This window comes from Phocoena sinus, chromosome 5, assembly GCF_008692025.1.
Source record: "Phocoena sinus isolate mPhoSin1 chromosome 5, mPhoSin1.pri, whole genome shotgun sequence".
NCBI lineage: Eukaryota > Metazoa > Chordata > Mammalia > Artiodactyla > Phocoenidae > Phocoena > Phocoena sinus.
The window spans coordinates 17,245,545-17,271,366 of NC_045767.1; the positions used below are offsets into that span (position 1 = coordinate 17,245,545).

The 25,822-nt window shown below is 37.9% G+C and overlaps 1 protein-coding gene across 5 annotated transcripts in view; it reads left to right on the forward strand.

Annotated features, from left to right (window-relative positions):
- The first annotated feature begins 12,879 nt into the window (after positions 1–12,879).
- The window catches only part of ANKRD50 (ankyrin repeat domain 50), a 43,645-nt gene continuing 30,702 nt past the window's right edge, over positions 12,880–25,822 (forward strand). Inside the window, exons 1-2 of one of the 5 annotated variants that reach the window (XM_032632749.1) lie at positions 12,880–13,172; positions 14,690–15,642. In XM_032632749.1, coding sequence (XP_032488640.1) covers positions 15,131–15,642 — 512 coding nt within the window. In that variant the 5' untranslated portion in view covers positions 12,880–13,172; positions 14,690–15,130. The other 4 variants (XM_032632751.1, XM_032632750.1, XM_032632748.1 and 1 more) reach the window with 4 other exon arrangements.

Sequence of the window (25,822 nt, forward strand, 5' to 3'; positions counted from 1 at the left end):
ATTAGGTTTCAAGGCCCGGGAATATCCTCAGTGGCTTTCCTCCCTGCCTTCTGAGATCTTAGCTGTGAGTCATCCTTCCTTTATCATGAAAGATAGATCCTATTTGTAGCTGAGTAGTAACCCTGCTTCGTGCCAGGAGAATTTGGGGATGCTGAGAGTCTCCTTTTATTTCACGCTCTTTCTGTCCCTTACAGTCTCAGTTGGCAGCATCCCTGCTGATAAAATAATCCCAAGTACTTTATGGCTTTCTGTGGCTTTCTGGGGGATCACTCCATTAGACAAAAGGCTCATCCACAGATTTCTTTCCTGAGATAATTCTTTTCTATTTTTGGCTTCAGCTGAATTGCTAAAGCACACTGCCCATAAAGCTTCTTAGAGGTCTTCTGGTTTGATTGAGATCTATGAAGCACACCTTTAACCTCGGGTGATTGAACACCCTGAACTTTTGATCTTTTCAGGGTTGCAGCGAAATATAGCCACACCTACAGTTTTTACTCTGTACACACTTTCAGGAGTAAACTCTTAATTTTAGCATCTTTTGCCATCTCTATAGGCTTAGAATGTCCTAAATCAGCATGTCCTGGTTCCTTTTTGCTTAACAATCTCAATTCAATATCCAAGTTTATTATTTATGAGTTCTGCTTTCTATATAACTGCAGGAAACAATTTTCCTAAACTTCCCACTACTATATAACGAGGATCTCTTTTCCTCCAGTTTCCAGTAACGCGTTCCTCATTCTCTGCTGAGCGCTCACCAGCTGCGTTTTTAGTGTCCATATTTCTATGAACAGTCCTTTCAAGCAGTCTAGGCTTTTTCTATCATGCCCCTCGCAATTCTAACAGCCTCAGTTCACTGCCTGCTTTCAAAATCCCTTCCACACTTTTGGGCATTTGTTATGGTGGCACCCTTGGTACCAAAATCTGTATTAGTTTTCTATTGCTCCAAAATAAGTGATCACAAACTTAGGAGCTTAAAACAACATATGCTTATTACCTCACAATTTCTGTACATGAGAAGTCCAGGCAGGCTCAAGTTGGTTCCAAGAATTCAAGGCTAAACTCAAGATGTCGAGTGGCTGTGTTTTCATCTGGAATTCAAAGTTCTCCTCCAGCCTCATTGTTATTGGCAGAATGCAGTTCCTTGCACTTATAGGACTAAGTTTCTTTGTTGGCAGTTGGCCAGGAGTCACTCTCAGCTTCTTGCAGCCACTCTCTAAATCCTTGAGCATGGCCCTGTCCATCTCCAAAGGCAACAATGGTGTATTAAACCCTTTTCTACTTCAATCTTTTTGTATCAAAGAAAAAAAAAGATTCTACCTTAAAATAATCACCTATGGTTGGGTTTAGTTCTACTGTGAGGCTTCAACTGTGATGTTTCATTTTTATTTAGTGTATAATTTGTGGACTTTAGTTCTAATGTAACCTCGCCACGTGAACTTTTCAATAATCATTTCTGCCTTGGCCTGAGCACATACCTTGATTAAAATATGTTCTTCTCTCCAACCTCTTACTCTTGTTATCAAATAACCAGCACCTTGTTCCTCTTGAATTTCAGGAACTGTGTGAGAATTTCCTTTATGTAACCTGTGTACCTATCTGAAAGTCTTGCTTTTATCTTATCAATTACAGATTATAGACTGAAAGCCAGGTACTTACTTATGTAACATTTCTAAATTATTCTGGAAGCAAATAATGAATGTATACAAACAAATACAAGTAAAAAATAAAATATTCTTTATTCACTTTAATTGGAAGTTAGCCAAATTAAACTACCATGTATTATAATACTTAACATTACAAAGGTTATGTTAAATAAGAAATATTTCTCAATATCTTGAGAAGATATGGCTGATGTCAGTTATTTAGTGTGAAGTTATTTTTGAAAAATGTTCACATTGATGTATCTTTTAACACACACCAGTTAATTTTTTAATAATTAACTAAAACTAAGCAAAGACTGATACTAAGCAAAAATTCTACTTCACTTTCCTGTTTGAGGGAACTTCAACCACCAATGACTAAAGAAGATAAAATTAAGTTGCTTTTAACATTTTTAGAGTAAAATAATTTAGAGATAGAATGACAAATTGATTAAAATAAGAACATCTTTATAGAACTAGAAAAGAGCATATTGTCTTTTGTTATGTATTAATTTATATAAGTGACATTCCATTTGAAATCAAACAAATTATCAGTCTCTGTTCAACTATGATATTCACGTTTTCTGCGCCTTAACTCCCCAAAGTCCTATTGAGTAAAAACATAATTTTTTATAAATACAAACCCTAACACTGAGAAAAATGTCAGTGCAGATGGACATACTTTAAAAAATTGTTTTGACTGTATTCCTGTTTATTCCTGTTAGGTGGCACACTGAATTTAGGGGAAGCTCTTTAAATCAGAATTTCTTAGTTTCTTAATCTGGAGTCCTAGGACATACAAGGGTATCATTCCTTTAAAATTAACACAGACTTTGTGTATGTGTACATTTTTTTTCTTCTGGTGGAGAGTTTATGTCATTTGTCAAATTCTTAAAGATTTCTATTTGTCATACTTAAAGAAACAGGACCATCCCAGCAACAGGTAGAGTCTTTCCCCCCTCTTGAATCAGTCCTTGTGAATTTCTTTGACCTATAAAATTTGGCACAAGGGTTGCTGGGTGAGTTCCAGAGCAAGGCCTCAGAGGCTTTCCAGATTCTGCCTTAGCTCTCACTGTACTCCAAGGCCACCTTGCTATGAAGAAGCCTGGCGAGAAAGCCACCTCATTCTTTGCAGCCAAAGAATGATGACCGAAACATGGGAGTGAAATCAGCTGAATGTACCTAAATGAGGGAGCCCAGGGGACACCAGCAGAGGAACCACTCAGCTGATCCAGAGAATTGTGAGAAATAATAAATTAGTGTGGTTTTAAGCCACTTTTTAGGTTAGGGTATGTGATGTAGCAACAGATAACTGTTAGGTCAAAATCTAACACTCCACAAAAAACTGGTTTGGAGACAAAAAGCGAGTTCACCTTGAAATACTTTTCCCTTTACTACAGAGCCTTTTGGACAAATGTATTAAAAAAGGAGACTATTTATCAACATTTGATGATATCTCTCTTCTGCTCTCGAGGTCAAAAGGACTTAACATTGAGTTTCAGAAAAATGTATTATTTTACAATATTTTGTAATAAAAATATATTTAATGGGAAATGGAAACCACCCTACTGCCCATATTGGAAACAAATAATGGAGTAGATTATGGTCAGAAATCACTTGTTCTCAGCAATGGCCCTCTTTTTTCCTTCTTTCCTTCCTTCCTTCCTTTGCAAAATATATATAGATATATTTTAAAAATAAATTTTATTAAGTAAAAATTATATATAGATTTTGTTTCCTTTGAAGAAGTCAAAGTTTCCAGGATTATTTTATCAATACAAGAGTTCACAGGCCTAAACTCATATTCAGCTTCTCAGGGTTAGGTAGCTACTTTTGCAGGTAACATTTGCTCTGCCCTATTATTCCCTGATTTCTCTTTTTTCTTGATTTTTCCTCCTTGGCACAGAGAAGTAAGAAGTCCTGTGGGGGTAAAATTGATCTATGCCAATGTAGGAAATAGAGCCCAAATCTAGGAAATCTTGTTCTCTAGATTGAGAAGCAAAAGGGTTACCTGCCTCAGCAGACTGCAAAACAGGATTACACGTATTACATTGACGGGCAATTGCTTTCTTTAAGGGGCCTAGTAAGCTTACCTTGTTATTTTTCTTCAGCCCAAACTCTTACAACACTGTCAGTGGAATTTCTTGACCTTCTTTATGCAAACATATAGAATCTCCAATTTGAACTTTTAAAAGCTCTCTTAGGGGAGAATTCTCCCTCTGAGAAATTGATCACTTTACATTCACTGTGTCTTGACTCAAAAATAATTATATATTTAGATCATTTATTCTATATCTCCTTTGACCTGTTTATTCCCTGTCTGAATGAGTGCATAGAATATGAATTTAAATGTGGTCTAACTTAAATAGAAGGTGATCTCAATTCACTTGTCACTGATGGTTTACAGATAAATGGTGCTGCTCTTCAATCCATGATTTATTCAGTTGTCATGTGACATTAAAATGCTTAGCTTTCCTCACGCATTTTCATTAAAATAAAATTTTAAAAAATCTTTCAGTTATCAACTCACCACCTGTTTTTATATTAGATTTTCATTGTTAATGTCTTTATTGATTTATTATCAGTGTAACAGAAATATCATAATTTTAAGACAAATTCAAGTAAAATTTCCTCCCTAAGGTTCAGAATGTTAAAATAAATAAAATAGAACTACTCGGTGAATATTAAGTTGAAGGGAAATAATCTGATGCCAATAAAATGAAAGAAATTATTGACTTTCTCATGTCAATTTTTTTCCGAGGATTTAAAAAGAATCTTGATATTTTATTATAAACTTCTAGTCTTCTATCATTTTTCTTAATAGGTGACGTCCCTCCTAGCTTTATTGAACTTCTTCCCCAGTATGCACTGCACAATGGGCCATTTCAATAATGACATGCATTTACCAGAATAATGCGTTTCCTTAGCCTTCTGCTATTTTTCTTTGACAATCCCCAGCCCTGGTTTGCCCCTTCTTGTCTGCTTTCTTCATTCTTGCTCCAAGGATGCTGAGCAGTCCTAGAGAAAGTCACAAAGCTATTCAGATATTGCTAAGTGTCTTCACAATGAACTGTCTCTACTTCTTACAATAGAAACCTGATTTTTTTTCAGGGCAGCAATGTGTCTAGCTAATACAATCTATTTCCCAGCCTACTTTCTGTAGTTCTGGTAAATTAGATGTGTGCTGAGAATTACTGGGAAAGTTTTACTTTCCTGATAAAGGTGCCACCCATTTCTTATTCCCTAATTCTTCCCTCATCTTCTTCCTGGCCCCAATGGATATGAGAAGCTGGAGGTAAAATGTCATCTTGAGACTATGTAGGGTCACCAACTGTCCTGGTTTACCAGTGACTAAGGAGGTTTCTCAGTGTGTTACTTTCAGTTTTAAAACTAGGACAGGTTGGTCATCCTACCATGAGCTGACAAGGAAGTGAAAGATACTTAGGATGGCAGAGAGAAAGATGAAGGGGGCTTCCCGAGTTCTGTTGAGCTACTACGTAAGCCATGCCATCAGGCTTTTTATTACACAAGAGAAACAAGCCCTTATGTATTAAGCCATTGGGTGTGGGTTCTGTTACACTTGCTCAGACACAATCTCTAACCGCACTCACTACCTTGATACAATCTGGTCTCTTTGAAGTGGATCATAGTCCATTTGAATGGTGTAACCTGCAGTTGTGCAGTGAACAGCCTATGCAGCTGTATCTGGTGACCCTTACCCAAACTATACTTCCCTAAAGCCATGAACCTCCTAATGTTTCAACCACGATTTGACCTTACAGACAATCCTCTTTTTCAGATACACTCCTTCTCAAAATATCTCCAAACCATTTCCCTTTCTTTCTTCCATGTGAACTCTTAGAAAAAAGGATTACTTCTCCTTCTCAAAGTGTACCTCTCTCAGGATAAAGTTGGTCATTTCTCTTCCCACCTCCTCTGGGCTCTCAGTTCACCTGATTTGATTGAAAAATATTCAGTTTTATTATCTTTTTTTGATTATAACAACCAATTTGATGAGATTCTCACATAAAGGTATGATCCTTGGGTAAACCAGTTTGTCCCCATGTTAGATATTCTAATATTAAAAGTAAAATTTTGATTTTTAATGAGTTTGTTCACCCAAAATTTAGATCTATCTTTTATCTGCATAAGTTTCTTAATTATGTGTTCTTAGCAAAATATAGAATCCCCTAAGAAAAAAGAAACAGAAATGAAACAAAACCTTTTTATTACTTAAGGCTAATGCTAAACCAAAATGTTTTATTCTTTTTAAATTTTGAAGTAGTCAATCTCTAGGCATTCAGAAATTAAATCAACATTATTGAGATTATGTGCTTCTGATTTAGATTACCCCCGACACACCATCCCAGTTATATATAAAACTATGTTGGCAAATTGAGAGGGCAGCTTCTGATTCTCATTTATTTTAAGGCACTTTGCTAGAACCAGATGTTTTTTGTTTGAAAATATCATATGGCTGTCTGACAGGCTAGAATCAGAGATGTTCTTGTTGAGTAAAGGTTTCTAATATGATAAGAAATATGCAGTGGGGAGAAAAGAAACTTGGAAATAAATATAAATTCTCATTCAGTCTATAAAATTTTAAAAAGTTTACTTCTGTCTCATTTCTCTAGTTCTCAAATGGATAGAAAACTAGGATGGTATAAATAATGTTTCAGTTCTTCAGAACTACTTCAATTGCCCAAAAGACTAGATGAAGAGAGAGACAGAGAAATAACGTAATAATTGCAGAACACTAGGATATTTCTTATTTCCATCAGGTAGTGTTTTAGTTATTTATTACTGTATAACAAATGACTCCACAACTTAGAGGCTTAAAATAGCAATCATTTTGATATCTCTTATGGTTCTGTGGTTCGACTGGACTCAGCTGGACAATGCTGCCAGTGGGCTCACCTGGGGTTCTTCGTGAGGTTGCACTTAATGGTAGCTGGGGCTGGAGTCATCAGGAGGCCCAACTAAGATGTTGGGCTGGCTGGACCTCTCCACATCTCCATCTGACCTCAAGTCCTCTCCATGTGGCCTTCTTGTGTGGTCTCTCCACATGGTCTCTTCAGCAGGGTAGCCAGACTTCTTCAACAGTGATTCCCAAAGTTGAGCATTCCAAGACGGGACACAGAAGCTGCCCGTCCTCTTCAGATCTAGGTCTGGAGTGAATATAACATCACTTCTGCCACATTCCATTGGTTAATGCAAGTCACAGGTCAGACCAGGTACAGTGGTGAGACAACTGCTTAAGCGTGTAAATTTCATCAGGTATGGTTCCTTGGGGGTGTCTCTGTCCTACCTACTCTGGACTGGTAGCATTAACAGTTGGAAGAAAGGCATAAAAACATTGCTTCCTTTTTCAGGAGCATGGGGATCTATACATGTGCCTTTCGGAAAATAATTTGGGATGGTATTTTCAGTATGGTTCTAGAATAGCGATCATCTCTGATAGGGTGCTTGCTGTGTTTCATGGTTAAAAGACTTGGCAGATGGCAGACCTCAAACAATTCAGTTCCAGACTTGGGATTTTAGTCACATTTTTCAGTCAGAAGAATTTTTAAAAACAGAGAGGGCTTACTCAAAATTAAATGAACACGTAAGGGATGAGCTAAAGGAATGATCACATTTTAGGGTAACTGAAGAGTGCTAATAAGAAATATAGGCACCCAGATAAAACTGACTATTAAGGAAATTATCAATTACCTTTCGGGGGTCATTTGACATCTAGCCTAATAAAACAAATGAGCTTTCTGAGAAGTTAACTGCCTGCCATGGGCCTCTTGGCGCTGCACTTCTATATTGTACAACTGTCTCTGCCTGCACCATCACCATTAATATAAACGAGTTCCGTGGTAACGTGTGTGGGATAGGAAGCGTGGGATTCCCAGGAGCCTCTGTGACCTTAGAAAAATGCCTTCCAAGATGAGTTACTCCCACAGACACTTCGTTCAGCTTATTTTTATGCTTTCTAGTATATAATACTTATCTTCCAAATGAATACAAACCTATCTCTCAGAGGTTGCTAATACCAAGGTATGTTGGCCTAGTGAGTAACAGACCTGGAAAAAGGCAAAATAAGGAATGATTCTAGAAGAGCAGAGGACAATAATATCTCTCATTTATCTGGGAACCTATCAAGTTAATAACTATGTACAGTAAATTGAGATTAATTATATTAATATTTCACTGTAATTCGGTCAAAGAATGCATAGTGGACGTAATAAAGTTATGCAAGTCTACTTTGATCAATGACATTTAGCATTAGTTTCAAGTTACTATAATTATATCTAATTATTGCTATTTTTACATATAACCACGTGACATAGGAGTCAGGAAGGTAATATTGCTAAATCAGTTTCGATTGTCCTCATATGTTTAAAATGAGGTTCAGAGACTACTTCATGAATGACTTTTTTTAGGATGAAAGATTTGATAAAAGAATGATGGCGAGTCTGTGGTTGGGTATGGGCTTATAGAATAAAACGTAGGAAAATGCAATTATAAGAATCCATTGGAGGGACACATTTTAGAGGATCCTAATTTGCTTCTTTAAATTCCTTGCTGTATTTGAGAGGTAGACCAGAAGATGAATTCCGGTTTCATTCTGTCATGTGTACCGTAGGCGTAATTTTGGAGTCTATTGAGAGTTTTTGTTCTAAAAGATTGTAGATAAGGTGGAGCCTTGTAAGCAGCTACTCAGTAACCACAGCTAGTGTGTCTGAATTCCCCTTGGCTGGTAATTCTGCAAAATAGATCTTATTTTGGAGTTTGTTTAATTCTTTGAAAGAAAGGCCTATACCTTACACATTTTGTAAGTAAAAAACTCTTTTTAGGCTTGTCTTCAAGAAAAGGAACAAATACAGCTGGCAACAGTAATTTTAACATGTAAGGCTTAAATAAGCATTCTTTTAAAAAGGGTATTTAAGAGGGCAGCCACAGCTGGATGTTCCTATCATTATGCTTACTTTGTCAATCAAAGGCTTTCTATAGTCTAGGACCACATCAAGTCCAATTAACATAACTAACATAACTTGTGCATGTTTGTGTAAACCAAGCACTGTTACTATTAGTAGTATTAAAATAATCTGGAATAGGTTTAGTAGACCTTCCTTCATATTTATTTCCAGCTTCTACCATGGTCGTGTTTCATAGTGTGTGAGATACATTAGCAATGAACAGAGTTCTTTAAATTTGCAGGGAAATCTGAAAGACTGCCAGCAATAACTCTTTTCCGGACTCTTTCCAGATGCAAAGTAACTAACCCCTTCCTCTCAAGGATAGTGTGCAGGATACTAGCTGAAGAAACAAAATTCAGCTTGATATGAGAGGCTAGGTATAGCCAACTCCTGGTCTTGGTAGTAGTCAGTGAAACTTTCAAGCTTGCTGATCCTACCAGGTCCTTGGTGTGCTAGTCAGGTGTGACCTGGCCTGCTGCTGCTGCCTTTGACATGCATGAACTCACCAGGCTGCCACTTCTGAGAATCAGTGGCAAACGTGGAAAGTTAAAGGTAAAGTATATCTGAAATACATGAAACAGAGGCTGAGTCACCCTGTAATAGAGCATATATCAAGTAGGCTGAATGATTTTACAATGAACAGCGTTCTGTAAATTTGTGACATAATCTGAAAGACTGCCAGTGATAACTACTTAAAGAATTACTTTGTCACAAACTACCATGGAAAAAATAGATAAGTAACAAGGATATACTGTACAGCACAGGGAAATATAGCCATTGTTCTGTAATAACTTTAAATGAAGTATAATCTATAAAAATATTGAATGTTGTACACTTAAACTAATATAATATTGTAAATCAACTCTACTTCAATTAAAAGAGATGAATTACTCTGTAAATAAACCTGAGTGACCTACACTAGTTAAACTAGAGGACTAAAATGAGTCCTCTAAATTTTCACAGCATTTCATTGAGAATCACTGAAACTCCAAAATCAAAGTGTTCGTCTTCTGCAGATTTTTTTTTTTTTTTTTTTTTATGCGTTACGCGGGCCTCTCACTGTTGTGGCCTCTCCCGTTGCGGAGGACAGGCTCCGGACGCGCAGGCTCAGCGGCCATGGCTCACGGGCCCAGCCGCTCCGCGGCATGTGGGATCCTCCCAGACCGGGGCACGAACCCGTGTCCCCTGCATCGGCAGGCGGACTCTCAACCACTGCGCCACCAGGGAAGCCCTCTGCAGATTTTTTAAAGTATCGTAATTACTGAAAACAAAGGCTTCAAAGAGAAGACACTGAAATTTATCTCAATCAAAGAAGGAATTAAATGTATTACTTGATGAGAGTACAAATGTTATAAAAGACCCCGTTTTCAAATTTATAATTGGGCTTTGGATTATCTCAACTTGTGGGGAGAATCTTGATGGAGCTGCTGTTTTTAATTGGATAAAATTATATTTTGTATCCAAATGGGTTAAAAATCAGAAGACATATAATTTTGCAGTATCTAAATTTAATTGAAACCATCAACATAAACATACATAAAGAAAATTTATATGAGGAGCTTTGTTTTATAAAAATTTTTGTTGAAAGATGTTACTCTGTTTTAAAAAACACACACCTCAAAAAAGATTTCAGCTGAAAAAATTGTACATTTGAGCTGAAAAACAGAAATTAGAATGTATTTTACAAGAATATATTTTCTTTATCAGAGTTTGCTTTGAACTTACTACGTACCCTAGTACTTACAGGAAAATTTTTCAATTAGAATTATTATGGTCCACCGAGAAGCATTAGTTGAAGGCATCAATAATTTCAAATTTATGCAACCGTGAAGAAGATTTCAGGCAATTTTATGAACAAATTAAAAATAAGGAAAATCATATTAAAGAAAATGCATTCTTTAGAAAAATACCAGTACTTGATGGTGGAGAAAATATGCTAAGAAATTGATTAAAGTATGTGAAAATACACTGAGAGTAAATATGTAAATACTCTGCCTATGTCATTTTTAGCATTCAGGTAATTGGTAAAAAGATGTTTTGTAAAATTTGGTATGTAAATATATATTTATGTTTTAATATATATTTTGTTATTTTTTGAAAAATAATGTTTAAATAGAATACCTCTGTCAAATACATTAGAACCAAGTTTTCAGTCAATAAATATCTAAGAATTATACAATTTTAATTGTTTTTATTGTCTCCTTTTTGTTCTCAAAAATGCCCTGGTTTGGTCAATAAATAGGCCCACTAAGCCAGACTTTTTTTGTTTTTTAAACAGTGGAGATTTCAGACTTTTGGTGAGAGAGACAGTAATTTGGCTGAGAGGAGTTGAAAAGAGCTTAAAAAATATCATTGCTTCATATCAAAAACTGGTGAGATAAATGGATATTCTGAAAAGGAAGAATGGCTATAGCAGTCCCAAGTTTCCTTTGCCATCTGTGTCCATCCATCTTTATAACCTAGCACTATGCCCAGCATAATACCATACCTATAGTAAGTCTCTATAGGTAAGTAAGTGAGTGAGTGTGACAAAAAGGAACAGACATGCTTTACATGCAAGGAAACTTGCTACATATCTACAGGGGTGTGAAGGGCACAGTCCCTGCTTTTCAGAAGTTTTTCTATTAGGGAAAGCAAAAAGCCATAAAAATGAAACGTGAAATAAACTTTAAAGTAAAAAAAATTCTAAATGGGTCTGAAGATTAATTACAGCTTAGTTATTGCTGAAGTTATTTAGAACAGCTTTCCATGATGGTTAGTTACCTTTAAAAAAATAGGCTCACCAAATCAAAAGTTTCTGTAACTTCTCTCCCTATTGGGCAGAAATTATTTTAATTATTGTATTAGCAAATAGTTTAATGGAAATGATTAAACGATGTACATATCTCTTATTTAAAATTTTCTCTAAGCATATAATTTTACAACCATGAAACTGAAGGAGTCAACTTTTCCAATGACAATAATGTATGGCAAACAAGTTAAGTGGTAATTAAAATTGCTTAAGCAAACTAATATCAAAATTGTATCTTTTTAAAAATCAATTTTCATCACTCTAATTCTTGAGGATTTATATTCTTCTGCCTTTTTTGCTTGTGTTTTGGAAAAGAACCTCAGAATTTGCAACAAATGTGTTAAAGTTAAAGATTAAGATCAACAAACCTCAAATGCCATGGATAGCCAGGGAATAAACAGAATGGAAGAGTAAGCACAAGCACAATCCATTTTTCTAGTTAAGAGTGAGAGCTAAACTTTGGAATTCCTAAAAACAGATGGGAGACTGGCTCAACATCTGAGAAATAAGCACATTTAAATTAATGGAGAATGGGGGGAACGCTCATGGTTTTAGCATAAATAATAAAATAATAAAGATACATTTCCTCCTCCATCAGTTGACAGTACTTTCCCAGCAGAAATTTGGAATCTAATCCAGGTCCACGTGAATGCAAACAACTGGCTTGTCTAGTTCAAAAGTAACTGCCCCGTGGTCAGGTCCTCTAGGGCAGTTCATGTTATTCTGCATTCTGACCTCGACCATGGTCTTTTTCTCATATAGTGGCCTCGTGTGGGTAATCAATCGGTCCAGAAGGGCAGGGGCCTGAGACCCAATCGTGATTGCTTTCAACCTCCATCTGGCCATGTCCTTCACATGAGGCAGGTGGGAACATCGCCCCACACCCCTACGATTTTTAGTTTTACAACCTTCTACCCGGTCTTTACTTGCTTCTCTTAGCCCCAGACTGAGAAAGTTAAAGCATCACCGGAATTTAATAGATTGAAAGGGGACCCGGATGACAGGAATACAACGGGCCTGTTGTGGCCTTTGGGGACAAGAGGGTTAAGGGAGTGGCAAGGGGCAACTCTCCCAGCTCAACTGCCCCTGCTAGCATCGGACACGGCCCCCAAAGCCAGCGGAGTCCCTCAGCCTGGAAGACAAAGGAAGGCTCGGGGCCGAGTGGTGAAGAGGGGGGGCAGCGACTCGCGTGAGCTCGGGGACGCAAGAACGCAGCCCCCGCCCCCTTCTCCGCCCTGTCCCCGAGAAAGGCGGAGCCCCGAGGCGGCCCCCAGAAAGGTCTCCCCGCGGCGCAGGCAGCGGGTCCCAGGCGGCTGCACACGCCCAGGCACGGGCGGCGACTGGACGGCGCGGTGGGGGGAGGGGCGAGGCAAGGGGGCGGAGCCGGCGGCCGAAGAAAGGCCTGTTGGCCGGGAGGGGCGGGGCTTGTGCCGAAGGGGCGGGGCTGCTGGGCGGGGCGGAGCCGGCCGGTCCGGGGCTGCCTGAGACAGTCACTGCCCTGACGACGACGGCGGCGGCGGCGGCGGCAGCGGCGGTTGGCCATTGGGGGCTGGGAGGAGCACAGCCAAGGCTGCTGGGGCAGCTGGAACTGGCAGTTGCCGGGGGCCAAGAGGAGGATCTGGATCCCGGAGCGTGCTCCGGGCCGGGCGGAGGAAGCGGCTGCAGCTGGAGTCTGGGGAGCGCTGGCGGCGGCGGCGGCTTCTCAGCGAAGCAAGTGTCTGAAGCTGAGAGTCCTCGGCGGCGGCGGCGGCGGCGGTGGCGGCGGCCGGGACCGAGGTAACCGAGGGGCGGCGGCGGCGGCGGCGGCGGTGGAAGCGAGGCCCCACGCTCAGGTCGGATTCTTGGGGGCATGTGCCTGGGGCTACGACCTGACCCACCCACCCAGACACCCTGTCCAGCCTCCGGCCCCAGACCCGACTTCTCCAGTCGTTCCGCCGCGGGCCGGGCGGGGGCGGGAGCGGCGCCCGGGGTAGGGGCGCGGAGCTGGACGCCGACCGGAGGCGACCCCTCCTCAAGGATTGGCAAGGACGTCGGGCACCCCCTCCCCCTTCAAAAGACACACCCCGATCTCGGGGCGGGGCGGGGTGTCGAGGCGTTCCCAGCCTTCTGGAAGGAAGACCTCGGTGTGGAGGCTGCACCTCCGTCCGTGGCCTCTCCAAGGTGGCCCCCCTGTGGCTCCTTGGGGCTGTTGAAACCAAAGGTGGTTCCCGTCGCTGGGAATCCCGGAGTTCCTTTTGTCTATCAGCTGAAACTAGAGGCCGGAACTGTAGGCGAACACCCACCAGTCCTGAAGCCCTCTGCTTCTTATCCCTTTCCTGCCTGGAGGGCATGCAGCCTTTTCTCCTGCCACAGTAGTAGATTTCATTCCTAACCCCCCTCCGAAACGTTCCCCCCTTCGGCTCAGAGGAAGGAAGGATTCCCATAGTATACGTGTGTTTGGATTTATCTTTCATGTAAGCTCACCCGCCTTTTTTTCTTTCCAATCCATTCCCATCTAGCCACAACCCTGATAATCATCCCCTAGGTTTTTTGCAAACTATCAACAAAGAAGTGTGGCTAGTCGCGTAAACAGAGTCCTTGACTGGCTGGGCTGTGCAAGTTAATGGAGCTTCCTGAACTGGCGCTGTTCTACCAAGCTGGTTGGAAAGACCTTGTTGGCTAGAGTTAAGGATGTTACTGCATGTGCCTAAAGTCTTTTTTTTTTTTTTCTCCTTTCTACAGTGAGGTTTTAAAAATCCAGGGTAACTTGATTAAAATGTAGCAGTTTGGGAAGCCTAACTATAGAGGCAGAAAAATACAGAAAGGAAAATGTAGTTATGATTTTGGGGTAGTTGTCCAACTTTTTGAAACTGCCAAAGATGAGGTGAATGGATTTTTGAGATTACTGTAACTGGTAAATTGTATTTTTTGATAAGTAAGCTTTTAGCATGTGATATTTTGCACTGAGATATTTTTGTTTTATTTTAGTTACTGGTGGGAATTATTGATTACCTGGACATCTTAAACCGAGAAGCCTGTGAACAGGTTCATTAAGAATCTATCTCGAAAAATGCATTTTATGAATGCTTTGAATTAAGGAGGTGTTAACAGTGGTTTGCCATTTTTGCCACATAAGAGACAGTAATCTGAAACAGTTCCCTCCCTGGCAGTTGCCCATATACTTAAAACTGGCAGGGTCTAGTACTTTGAGTGACTATCTTTCAACAAGGAGAGCACTAACAATCTACTGTATAAATGTAATCTCTTTGGTAGCATTTACTATAACGGACACCTTTTCTGCATCTAATTTTCAGATACAGACTTAACGCTTGCGATCTGGAAAAGCATTTTGTACAAATTGAAAGATTGGGCTTTCTCTTCAGTTTTCCAGATGTATTGTCTCATCTGCATACTTGAAACATCCACAATCACATAAACTCCAGATGTAACCATGGAGTTTTGCGACCCATCAAGATATAGGAAAAGTGTTGGCCAAGGTTCGGAACCAGGCAGTTTTCCATCAGTTCAACAATTCATATAAACTAATATATTCTCTGCTGATGATCAGGAATAAAGAGCCAGATAAAGTCATGCACATTCTGTTGGCAGATGGACTATGTGGCTGTTGAATTTTACTGTAACTGGTTACTCTGTCATTCAAAGTCAACTTAATATGCAAGTTACGTCCTAATGGATGTAAAGACCTGTGTTGATGTACCCAAATTCTAGCAAATGTTGACGCTAAGAAACCTATTATGACTAATCCTTGGGAAGAAAAAGTCTGCAAAATGGCTCAAACGAGTTTACTGCAGGGGAAGCAGTTTTACTGTAGGGAGTGGGTTTTCCACAAGCTTCAGCATTGCCTCCAGGAGAAAACTAACTGCTGCAACAGTGCTGTCAACACGCCACCCCTTGTAGTGAATTCTGGGAATAATGCTAGTGTTGTCTCTGGAAAAGGAGCTGCCTGGGGTGTGTTATTGGTAGGAGGGCCTGGCAGTGGCAAGACAGCCTTATGCACTGAGCTCTTGTGGCCAAGTTCACCTACAAGCTTGCAGAGAGGTTTACATCGCCAGGCTTTGGCCTTTCATTTCTGCAAAGCCCAGGACTCTGATACTTTGTGTGTTGGAGGGTTTATTAGAGGTCTGGTTGCCCAGATCTGCCGCAGTGGACTTCTCCAAGGATATGAGGACAAGCTAAGGGATCCAGCAGTTCAAAGCCTCCTACAGCCCGGGGAATGTGAGAGAAACCCAGCTGAAGCATTTAAAAGGTAACAATAAGTATGTCATGGTGTTCTGGTTTCTGTGCAAAAATTAAAGTTTTTTTTAGTTTTTTTGTGTTTGTTTCTTAACTTTGCCAGTGCTTTTACTACCGCTGTATATTTGGGGATAATCTGTGGTTATGAATACACCTGTTTACTTTGTTGAAGGAAATAAAATTTAAACTTTGTATTGTAAGGATATGGATTAAAAGTATATCTTTTACTTGTTTAATAACAGAATGTGAAGCACTGAAGAAACTTAATTTGAGAGGTGTGGTATTCTTGCAGACTTTTTAATGTGTAAGTGCCGTCCAGTAAAACTCAGGGCAAATCTGTTATCTTTTGCTGTGAGTCATCAAAATCAGCGTTAGAATTGTTATGTCATTCTTAAATTAATGAGGAAATAGGTTAGGCAATACCTGTATCACAAGTATGAGATGCCAGGTTTGATGGACAGTGTTCAATATGGAATCACTGTGTATGGAATCAATAATGCAGTCTTTAATATTAAACTTAACTTTTAAGAGACTTAAGTCTCTGTACATAAACAGCTCTTTTCCTCTTACTGCTTTTTCTGGAGATACTATCACTAGTTGAAGAGCTGAGTTTTCATTTCTTATAAGTACTTTCATAAACTGCATTTATTGACACCTTAGAAAATGTTTCAAAGAGCTTATAGTCTAAGTTGAACTTAGTCTAACTAAATTATGTAATTATGCAATTTGTCTTATTGGAATTAGCTATGTAAATTTCTAATACCTTTAAATATTTAAAATCAAGTCTGATAACTATATTTTTGATATATTCTGATTCTAAGCAAATCTTTCTCTATAGTATCAGATTTTCTTGAAAAAGATCCTTCTACTCAGATGGATTTTCTGTAATTTTTTTTCCTGTGTGAATTTTAGTTACTCATTGAAGGGGAATAAGAAGCAAATAGAGCTGTGTGTAAATTGATTTTTATTAATTTTGATTTTCTGATTGACAGAAGGAGCTAATCACTTTGTATTCCCAGTCTGTACTTGGTTAGGGAAAGCCTAGTCTTTCCACTTGGACCATTTTGGTGCTCTTATTAATCTTCCACTGGATCTTTCAAAAACTTGGGTCACTTTCTTTTTCATTAAAGTAATGAATCATTAAATAAATTAGGTAACTTTGATATTGGAAAAGCTGTTTCTGATAATTCACAGAGCTACATTTCCTTCAAGACTGCGAAGCAGTAAGATAACCATAGTCGAATGCGGTCATGAGATCACAATTAAAAGTTAAAAAGAAATATTTTTACATAGTCTATGGCATTAGATGATCTAGGCCTCTGCTTTTGGACAAATAGTTAATATTTCATTGTGGGTTTTATTAGTGACTGATTGACTTGTTAGATAAGTCCTTTAGAGAGTTTTATAGGAATGTATTTTTTTTTTTTTTTTATAAATTTATTTATTTATTTTTGGTTGTGTTGGGTCTTCGTTTCTGTGCGAGGGCTTTCTCCAATTGCGGCGAGTGGGGGCCACTCTTCATCGCGGTGCGCGGGCCTCTCACTGTCGCGGCCTCTCTTGTTGAGGAGCACAGGCTCCAGATGCGCAGGCTCAGTAGTTGTGGCTCACGGGCCTAGTTGCTCCGCGGCATGTGGGATCTTCCCAGACCAGGGCTCGAACCCGTGTCCCCTGCATCAGCAGGCAGATTCTCAACCACTGTGCCACCAGGGAAGCCCAGGAATGTATTTTTGATAGGAATTTTATTTAGGCAGGGTTAGATGTAATTCAACAAGTAGACAATGGAGCAAAAGATAATTATTTTCAAAGAGTTGCAATATTTTGAGGGAGACAGAGCTGGAGGTAATTATAACATGATGGGAGATGAAATATAAACAAAGAAAAGTATTTTTTTTTCATTTTTGACAAAAACAACCTCCCAAACCAGTTTGTGTATTGTTACTTTCTTAACATCTAACACTTGATAATATTGATGGCTTCATATATTCATGTGTGAAACAATTTAATAAAAATAGAAAATTGATAAAGGTAAATCTTAGTTCTTCACAGATCCACAAAGTTGGGGAAATTTCAGAGTGATTCAGTAATTAATGCTTTTTATCTGCTTTTCTTCAGTTTTACTTCCTAATTTTTTATCCCTATTTTTTTTACCCTTAATGATACTAGATACAGTATGTAGTGCTGCAAGCTAACTTCTTACATGAAGTCACATAGCTAAGTGGTAACTTGTTAATTACCAGTTTTTTGAAATCATATTTTCTTCACGATAATTAAAGGCTGAAAGGAACTTTATGTTAATCTTAAACTTCATGTTAAATATTGCTACTTCTTTTTCTTCTGACATGGTAGAGTATAGTCTGTTGATTCTGAGATTTAGTTGTCAAGAAATTTCTTCTGACATCTATCCATTCATTCTTACAGCAAATGTTTATTGAGAGCCTTTTGTGTTTTAAGCACAGTTCAGCTGGAGATATTTATTGAGAACTGTCTGTGTGTTACGTGGAATTCAAATGTGGATAAATCAGTGAACCGAACAGACAAAATATCCTGTCTTCATGGAGCTTTAAGTTCTTACGCTAATATTTATCTTATTTCTATAAAAAGAAATAATATTGATACTTCGGGTATCAATATATAGATACTTGCTGTAGATGCAGCACATGAACATTTTAACACGAATGGAATTAGATCATCTGTTGAAGAGAATGATGAATGAAGACACATTAATTTCTTATTTTTGTTCTTTTCCATTTTTCTTCGCTGGTTAAAGTGAAAAGCCATTGTTACTACATTTAGAATATATATATTTTCTCTGTTTCTGTTGGTGGAACTAAGTTGATGACAATTACATTTTTACTTGTTTTGAGAACCAAATGCTGATTTCTTTCATTCTGCCTCCCACTTCAGGCTTTTATTGCAAAACTTTGCCTTTTGTGTTGAATTGTCTTTTCTAGAGTTAATGTTAGAGGTAGAGTTTCCTAGTAGGCCTCTAACTGTAAAACAAATTCCAGTTGTTTTTGACAGAAGGATCAAGGCACCTAAGTTATGGAATGAGGGAGGGGCTAGTGGTTTTAGATCCTGTGATTGGTTTAGAAGCACAACTGAAGATGGTTATTTTTTCAACCAGAAACTTCTTTCTGAACTTTACTATCATGGTCCTTGAACCCCCAAGGGTCTTTTTTGGAGAGTTAGATGGATGTGGAATGGAAGTACAAAGCTTTGTTCCTAGTGGATATCATTCTCTTATTTCTGGTTCACAATCTGCAAGGCCAGGTGTGAGTCAGTTCTGTGTGTGATGTCAATTTTTCTGAGTCGAGTAAAAAGATTTTGTTCTGTGTAATGTTGATAGGAATTAATTAAACATCTTCAGTGGTACCACAAATTAAGTGTAAATGGAATAAAATCATGATGAAGAATTAAGGATGAATGACTCTAAACTTTGAGAGTTTAGTAGAAAAGTCGTGTGAGAAGTGGTGAAAGACAACAATGGCTTGTTAGAAAAGGATTGGGAGTTGGAAGACTGGACTGTGACCTTTGTTTTTATGTTGAATAAGAATCCTTGGGCTTCCCTGGTGGCGCAGTGGTTGAGAGTCCGCCTACCGATGCAGGGGACACGGGTTCATTACCCGGTCCGGGAAGATCCCACATGTCGAGGAGCGGCTGGGCCCGTGAGCCATGGCCGCTGAGCCTGCGCGTCCGGAGCCTGTGCTCCGCAACGGGAGAGAGGCCACAACAGTGAGAGGCCCGCGTACTGCAAAAAAAAAAGAAAAAGAATCCTTGAATGGCGAAATTTTCTTTCTAATCTTTTTATCTCCCTCTTGAACATTTTATAGTTCTTCACTGGTATCTCTTTAGATTTTTAACTTCTTTTGTAATTATTTATGCGTACATGTTCTGTAATCTCCTCTATTAGGCATATGTTTCTTCGTGACATTATTCATGACTGATTAATATTTTATGCTTACCATAGCGCTTTGAACAGCACTTTGCATGTCGTAAGTGCTAAATGATTATCATTTGAAGGAGTGAATAATACTACTTACCTATCTAGAATGTGCTTGAACCTGATTGAAAGACAGCTGAAGTGCTTGCATAAGAAAGGAAATTGAAATGTTATATCATTTAGGTCAGTTTTAAATGCAGACCAGACTGGTACAGTGATTATTAATTTATTAACCTGCTGTCTGCTCTTCAGCATGTATGAATGTGGATTGGTCCAGATAGTTTTACGTGGCCAGATGTCTGTCTTCTGTCTTAACTGTAGTATTAAGAGTATACTCCAAGTATTTTTGGCAAACTCAACAAAGGGGCAAAGAACAGAATGGGACTGGAACATGTGCTTCCTTCTTACCCTCAGTTGTGGGGTATTTTCAAGGCAAAATATTTCCTTTCCATTATCTGTCTTGAATATCTAAGACTATTTAAGATAACCATCATTATCTATTCTTAAACATTGTCGGATTAAAAGGTCTTGTAAAGGTGTCTTTACAGTTCACATTTTGAATAAAATAAATGAAAATATAATTTTCATAATCAAAATTCTACATTTCTTTTAGTGTAATAGTGTCAGTTTCCACTGAGTTGTCTGTTGCTTCCAGCTCTTATGTTATTTTGACTTTGATATGGACTTCCATGCATTCAAACCCTTGCACTTTCCCTTCCTAAAATCTTTTCCTTTTACCCTAGCCTTTCTCTCTCTTTTATACTTCATGTCTAAGTGCTGCTTCCTTTGGTTCCTGGTACCTTTATCATTTGCTGAACTAGTCCTCAACATTTAATCAGTTCTGTAGTGGCATAACATATTGCTCCGTATTTATACTGTTTAACATCAGCCACGTTCTTAATTCTGCTTGGCCATTTTTTTATTTACTTCTTGATAACTCAGACTTTATTTTGGATCAGAAAGAGTAAAGTAGTGCCCTATAGGTTGAATATATTTTTTATCCACTTCAGGAAATTTCACACATCTATCCAGATTTGGGGGTTTTCTTGAAAAAAAAATTGGAAATTTTGACGGTATTAGATTTTCATTTTTTTTGAAGCAATAATCTGGTGGCACTGTGTCAGCTGCTGTCTTTATGTGGGGCCTACACATTCTAATTTGATTCCGTCTCCTCCACTCTCTATTATTCTATCCCAAGACTACTTCGTTTGTTTATATATGCCAGCCTGGCTCCTGTGGGCATTTGCAAACGTGAACATGTTTTCTATTTCTCTGAGTAGAGAAATACTATAATTTTTATCTCCCCCCCAAATTTGCTATTATATTATCTTGAATTTGTACATGCAAGTACTACTACTTCTTCCCTATCACCTCATTTTATCTTAGCGTACTAAAATCTGACTTCTACGTCTACATGTTCACAGAAAGATGTTTAAGCATAATAGCTTCTGAATCCACTACTCAGTTGATCTTTAGCCTTAGATGATATATGTTAGGACTTTCTTCATTATTTGTGCTTTCTTGCATTCAGAATCTCCTGTCTGACTGTATTCTTTGGTGGCCCTTCCTCTAGGTTCTCTCTGGCCGTTTGTCCAACAAAGCTTCCTTAGATCTTCTCTCTTTGTATATACACTCCTTCAGTAATTTTATTTACTTACAAATTTACTTACAAATTATTTACTTACAAATAAATGTAAGTAAATTTTATTTACTTACATTTATTTACTTACAATGCTCATGTCTAATGTGATAGCAATCAGATCTACATCAAGAGCCTTTGTCTTCATTCTGATCAACATATATCTTTTCACTGGAGTGTCTGTCACCTTCCTCTGTTCAATCCAGCGTCTCTTTTAGCATTTCTCTTTGTTGACTCATTCATTCATTTCTTTTTTTATATATAAATTCATTTATTATTTTATTTATTTATTTTCGGCTACTTTGGTTCCTTGTTGCTGTGCGCGGCTTTCTCTAGTTGCAGTGAGCGGGGGCTACTCTTCGTTGCGGTGCGCGGGCTTCTCGTTGCTGTGGCTTCTCTTATTACGGAGCATGGGCTCTAGGCATGTGGGCTTCAGGAGCTGTGGCACGCGGGCTCAGTAGTTGTGCCTCGCAGGCTCTAGAGCACAGGCTCAGTAGTTGTAGCACACGGGCTTAGTTGCCCTGCAGCATGTGGGATCTTCCTGGATCAGGGCTCGAACCCGTGTCCTCTGCATTGGCAGGCAGATTCTTAACCACTGCGCCACCAGGGAAGCCGCATTCATTTCTTAAACAAATAATCAGCACCTGCTATGCGCCAGATGTGTGCTAATGTCCAGATAACAGGACTAAAGTGGTGAGCCAAACAGGACACTGAGCTCAGTGGGGGGAAATACATTGAACAAACAATCACAAAAATAAATGTAAAAATGGAGCTTTGGTAAGTGCTAAGAAGGAGGGACACAGGCTGATAAGAAAGCATGTAATATGAGGCTTGATCGTTGTCTTGGGGTCTGGGAAAACTGACTCTCTTATCTAAGTTGTTCCATAATTACTCTTATTTCCTAGACCCTTTCTACTTAAAAGTATGATCTTAAGATCAACAATAGTGGCACCACCTGGGAGGTTATTATAAATGCAGAATCTTGAATCCACTGAACTGAATCTGCCTTTTAACAAGATACCTAAGTGAATTCTGTGCACATTGAAGTTTGAGAAGCACTGCCCAGGCTAGATTCTAGAGTTTTCTTTGATTATTTTCTATTATATTTCTCTATTCTATGGTATTTAATCTTTTTCTTGGAATGGTTCTTGAATTCTTTTCCCCTAATCTAGAATTTTTGTTCAACACCTCCTGGGTGCTTTACTTAACCTTAGCCTCTCTATATGTAATTCATTTTGGTAACAGTTGGCCAATTAACCGTAGTAAAACAGTGCTTTCTTTAGGTCATTCCTCTGAGCCTGTGATAACCTCTACAACAAATTTAAATTTCTCTGCTTGGCTTTAAAAGCTCTTCATAATTTGGTTCTCTTCCATCTAAAGTATGTATCATGTTTCCAAACTTCACCAGAACACATTAAGCTCATTTATTCTTTCAAGAAATATTTTTAAGCATATGAGACAATGTTAAAGTCGACAAGAGATGTGGATAAGAATAGTCTTATTTTTCTTAGTGTTTAGTAAGAACTTGATATACATAGTAAGGATATGGACCTTTTGTTTGTTATATATTTTGTAGATTTTTTTTTAGTTTGTTTTTTAGCCCTTAACTTTGTTTTTAGCAATTTTGCTTTTAGCAGTTTTGCTTTTTAGGAAATATCTGTAAAGTATAATGGCTTCTATACAATGAAATGGTTTGATTTTATAAAGTAAAATAAGTAAATACTTATTTTTCTCCCCTTAAAAAAAATCTTTGACGTGTATTCTGATTGATTGCCTGTCTTTACTGTCTAGTTGTTCTAGTGATGTCTTTGACCATACTATACAATTGTTTTAAATTTCAAACCAGTTTCTTTCTTTCATGTTATCTTAATCTCAGAAATATGCCTAATGTCATTTTTTTTTCTATAACACATGTAGTGTAGCTAAATATAGTCTTTGGTAATAAAGTAGAATTTGAAAATGTTCATGTAATTACTTAATAAAAATAGGTATTAATTAAGAGAACTAATTATATCTTACTTGTGGTTATCTTGAGAAATGATTTGGAACATTCCAAAAACTGGTGACCTTTTACAGTTGTGACTCATGATTTGAATATATAGACACTGGTGTGGATTGAATTATTTGCTTTTGTTCTTCTTCTCTCCATGTATCCTTGGTCTTTGCCATGTGACATTGCAGTCCTTCTGCTAGAGGAGAAGCGTACTTCTCTGCCTTTTGATTTCGGCTCAGCCATGTGATTTGCTTTGGCCAGTGGGATGTTAGTAGACATTACCCAAACAGAGGCTTTTAACATGTGCGTGAGTGATTGGGCTTGTCCTTTTTGTGTCTCATTACCTTCAGAAGAACATGTTCTGGCGAGCTTGTTGGTCCAAAGAGGATGAGGGAGATGTGGAGTAAACCAGACCCAACCGGAAGCTTGACTCCACGCCTGGAGTACAACGAACTCATAGACACAGAAGTATAAATGATTGTTATTTCAAGCCACTGCGTTTTGGGGTGGTTGTGGTATATCACTGTTGTGGAAATAGCTAACAATACAAAAATTAAGGAAATAACATTTCAAATAGGAAATTGTTAATTTTCATCAAAAATCTAGGAGTCCTCAATGATTCTTCAATTTCACTCACCCCCTACACTCAATCCATCAGGTACTTTTGTTCTGTTTCCAAGATAAAACAAATACCTCAACTTTTCTTCATCTCCATTGCTGCAACTCCCATTATCCCTTTCAGTGGTGTCCTAACTGGTCTGGTCGTCTTCTTGCTATTGTTGTCCCTCTTATCTTCACAAAGCAGTTAAGGATAATCAGATCTTGTTAACTCTCTGCTTAAAACCTGCAGATAGCTTCTCACTACCTTCAGAATAAAATCTAAGCTTTACATGGTCTAGCCCTTACCTAGCCTTTGACTTCAGCCTGTACTGTTTTCAGCCTTGTTCATTGGTTCTTCATCCACATTGTTCTTATTATTGTTCTGAAATAGGTCACATTCTGGCCAACAGATTTTTGTATGGCTACTTGCTCTGGTATCACTTAGTGTACCAGCTTTAATGTTACCTCCTCTGAGATCTTCCCTTCTCCACTGAATCTTTACAAGTCTCCCCACCCGGTCATTTTCTTAAATCACAACATCCCACTTTGTTTTCTTTATTTCTTAATTTTCAGTGTCTATCATGATTGGAAATTATTTTGTGCATTTTTTCACTTTGACTTTCTGTCTACCTTCTGGAATGAGCAGAGTACTTGTCTATCTTGTGACTTCATATCTCCAGGGCTTAGAATATAGCAGAGACTAAGTATTTCCTGAATTAATGAGTAACTATATTTTACTTTAAAACGTTATAATTTTGTCACATTGATAATTTGTATTGCTCAACCATATTCAGCTTTGAAATATTCTATTTTCCTGTGGAATAATACTATACATATAGATTATATAGTTATAGATGAAAAGTATCATCAGTATTTTTGATGATTTCATTAGTGTCAACAATTCATATTGAAATTTTTTTATCAGTGGAAAATCTTTTTAATAGCATCAGATTTATGTTATGTGACGTGAATCATATGAGGTCATAAATCCATAGTTTCATCTGTAGAATTCTTATCATTCTTTCAGCCATTGTCATTTAAATTTCATATTCACTTAGAAAGGAGAAAAAACTTTTGTAGCTTAAATCTCAGCTAATATGTTTGTTAAATTGCTACTTCAGGGAGAGAAGCAACTTGCAAACAGAGACCTTCACAGGAATTTAAAGGGAAAAAATAATGGTACTAAAGGGGAAGAAATTGTAGAAAATAAATTTACAGAGGAAATGATAGCTTGCTCCTACCGCCAAAGGTTCAGTTATACAGGAAAGTTAATAAAATTGAAAAACAAAGATGCATGTACTTCCTCATTTTGCCATATTTGCTCTAAATCTGGGTTTCCTGTTTCTGTTTTAAAGAAAAAATAATCCACATTTGAAGCCACCCAGGTATCCCGTTAAGTCTGATCTACTCATACTCCATAGGTGACCCCTCCTGTGAGTTTACTTTTTATGCCTATGTAGTTTGACCAGTTTATATACATAGGGAGATATATATGTATATACACATATATATGTGTATATATATCTAGGGAGATATATATATATATATATATATATAGGGAGATATATATGTATATACACATACTTGTTACATGCTCTAGTTCTGTACATTTTTGATTCCACATCAGCAATTCTCAAACTTTTTTATTCTAGCTCCCCTTTATACTCTTGAAGATTATTGCACACACCAAAGAATTTGTTTATGTGGGTTGTATTTATAAATATTTGCTTATTTAAAATTTAAACTGATATTTAAATATGTATTAATATATTTAATAATAAATCTTTATCTATTAACATAAATAACATTTTAATGAAAGAATAACTATACTGTCCAAGACCAAAAAAAACCACTTAGAGAGTGGTGTTGTTTTACATTGTTTTGCAAATCTTTTTAATATTAGGCTTAATAAAAGACAGCTGGATTATCGTGGTTCTGTTTCTGCATGCAGTCTCTAGAAAACTCCACTTTATCCTTGAGAGAGAACAAGAATGAAAAAGGCAAATGACATCTTAGTTTTA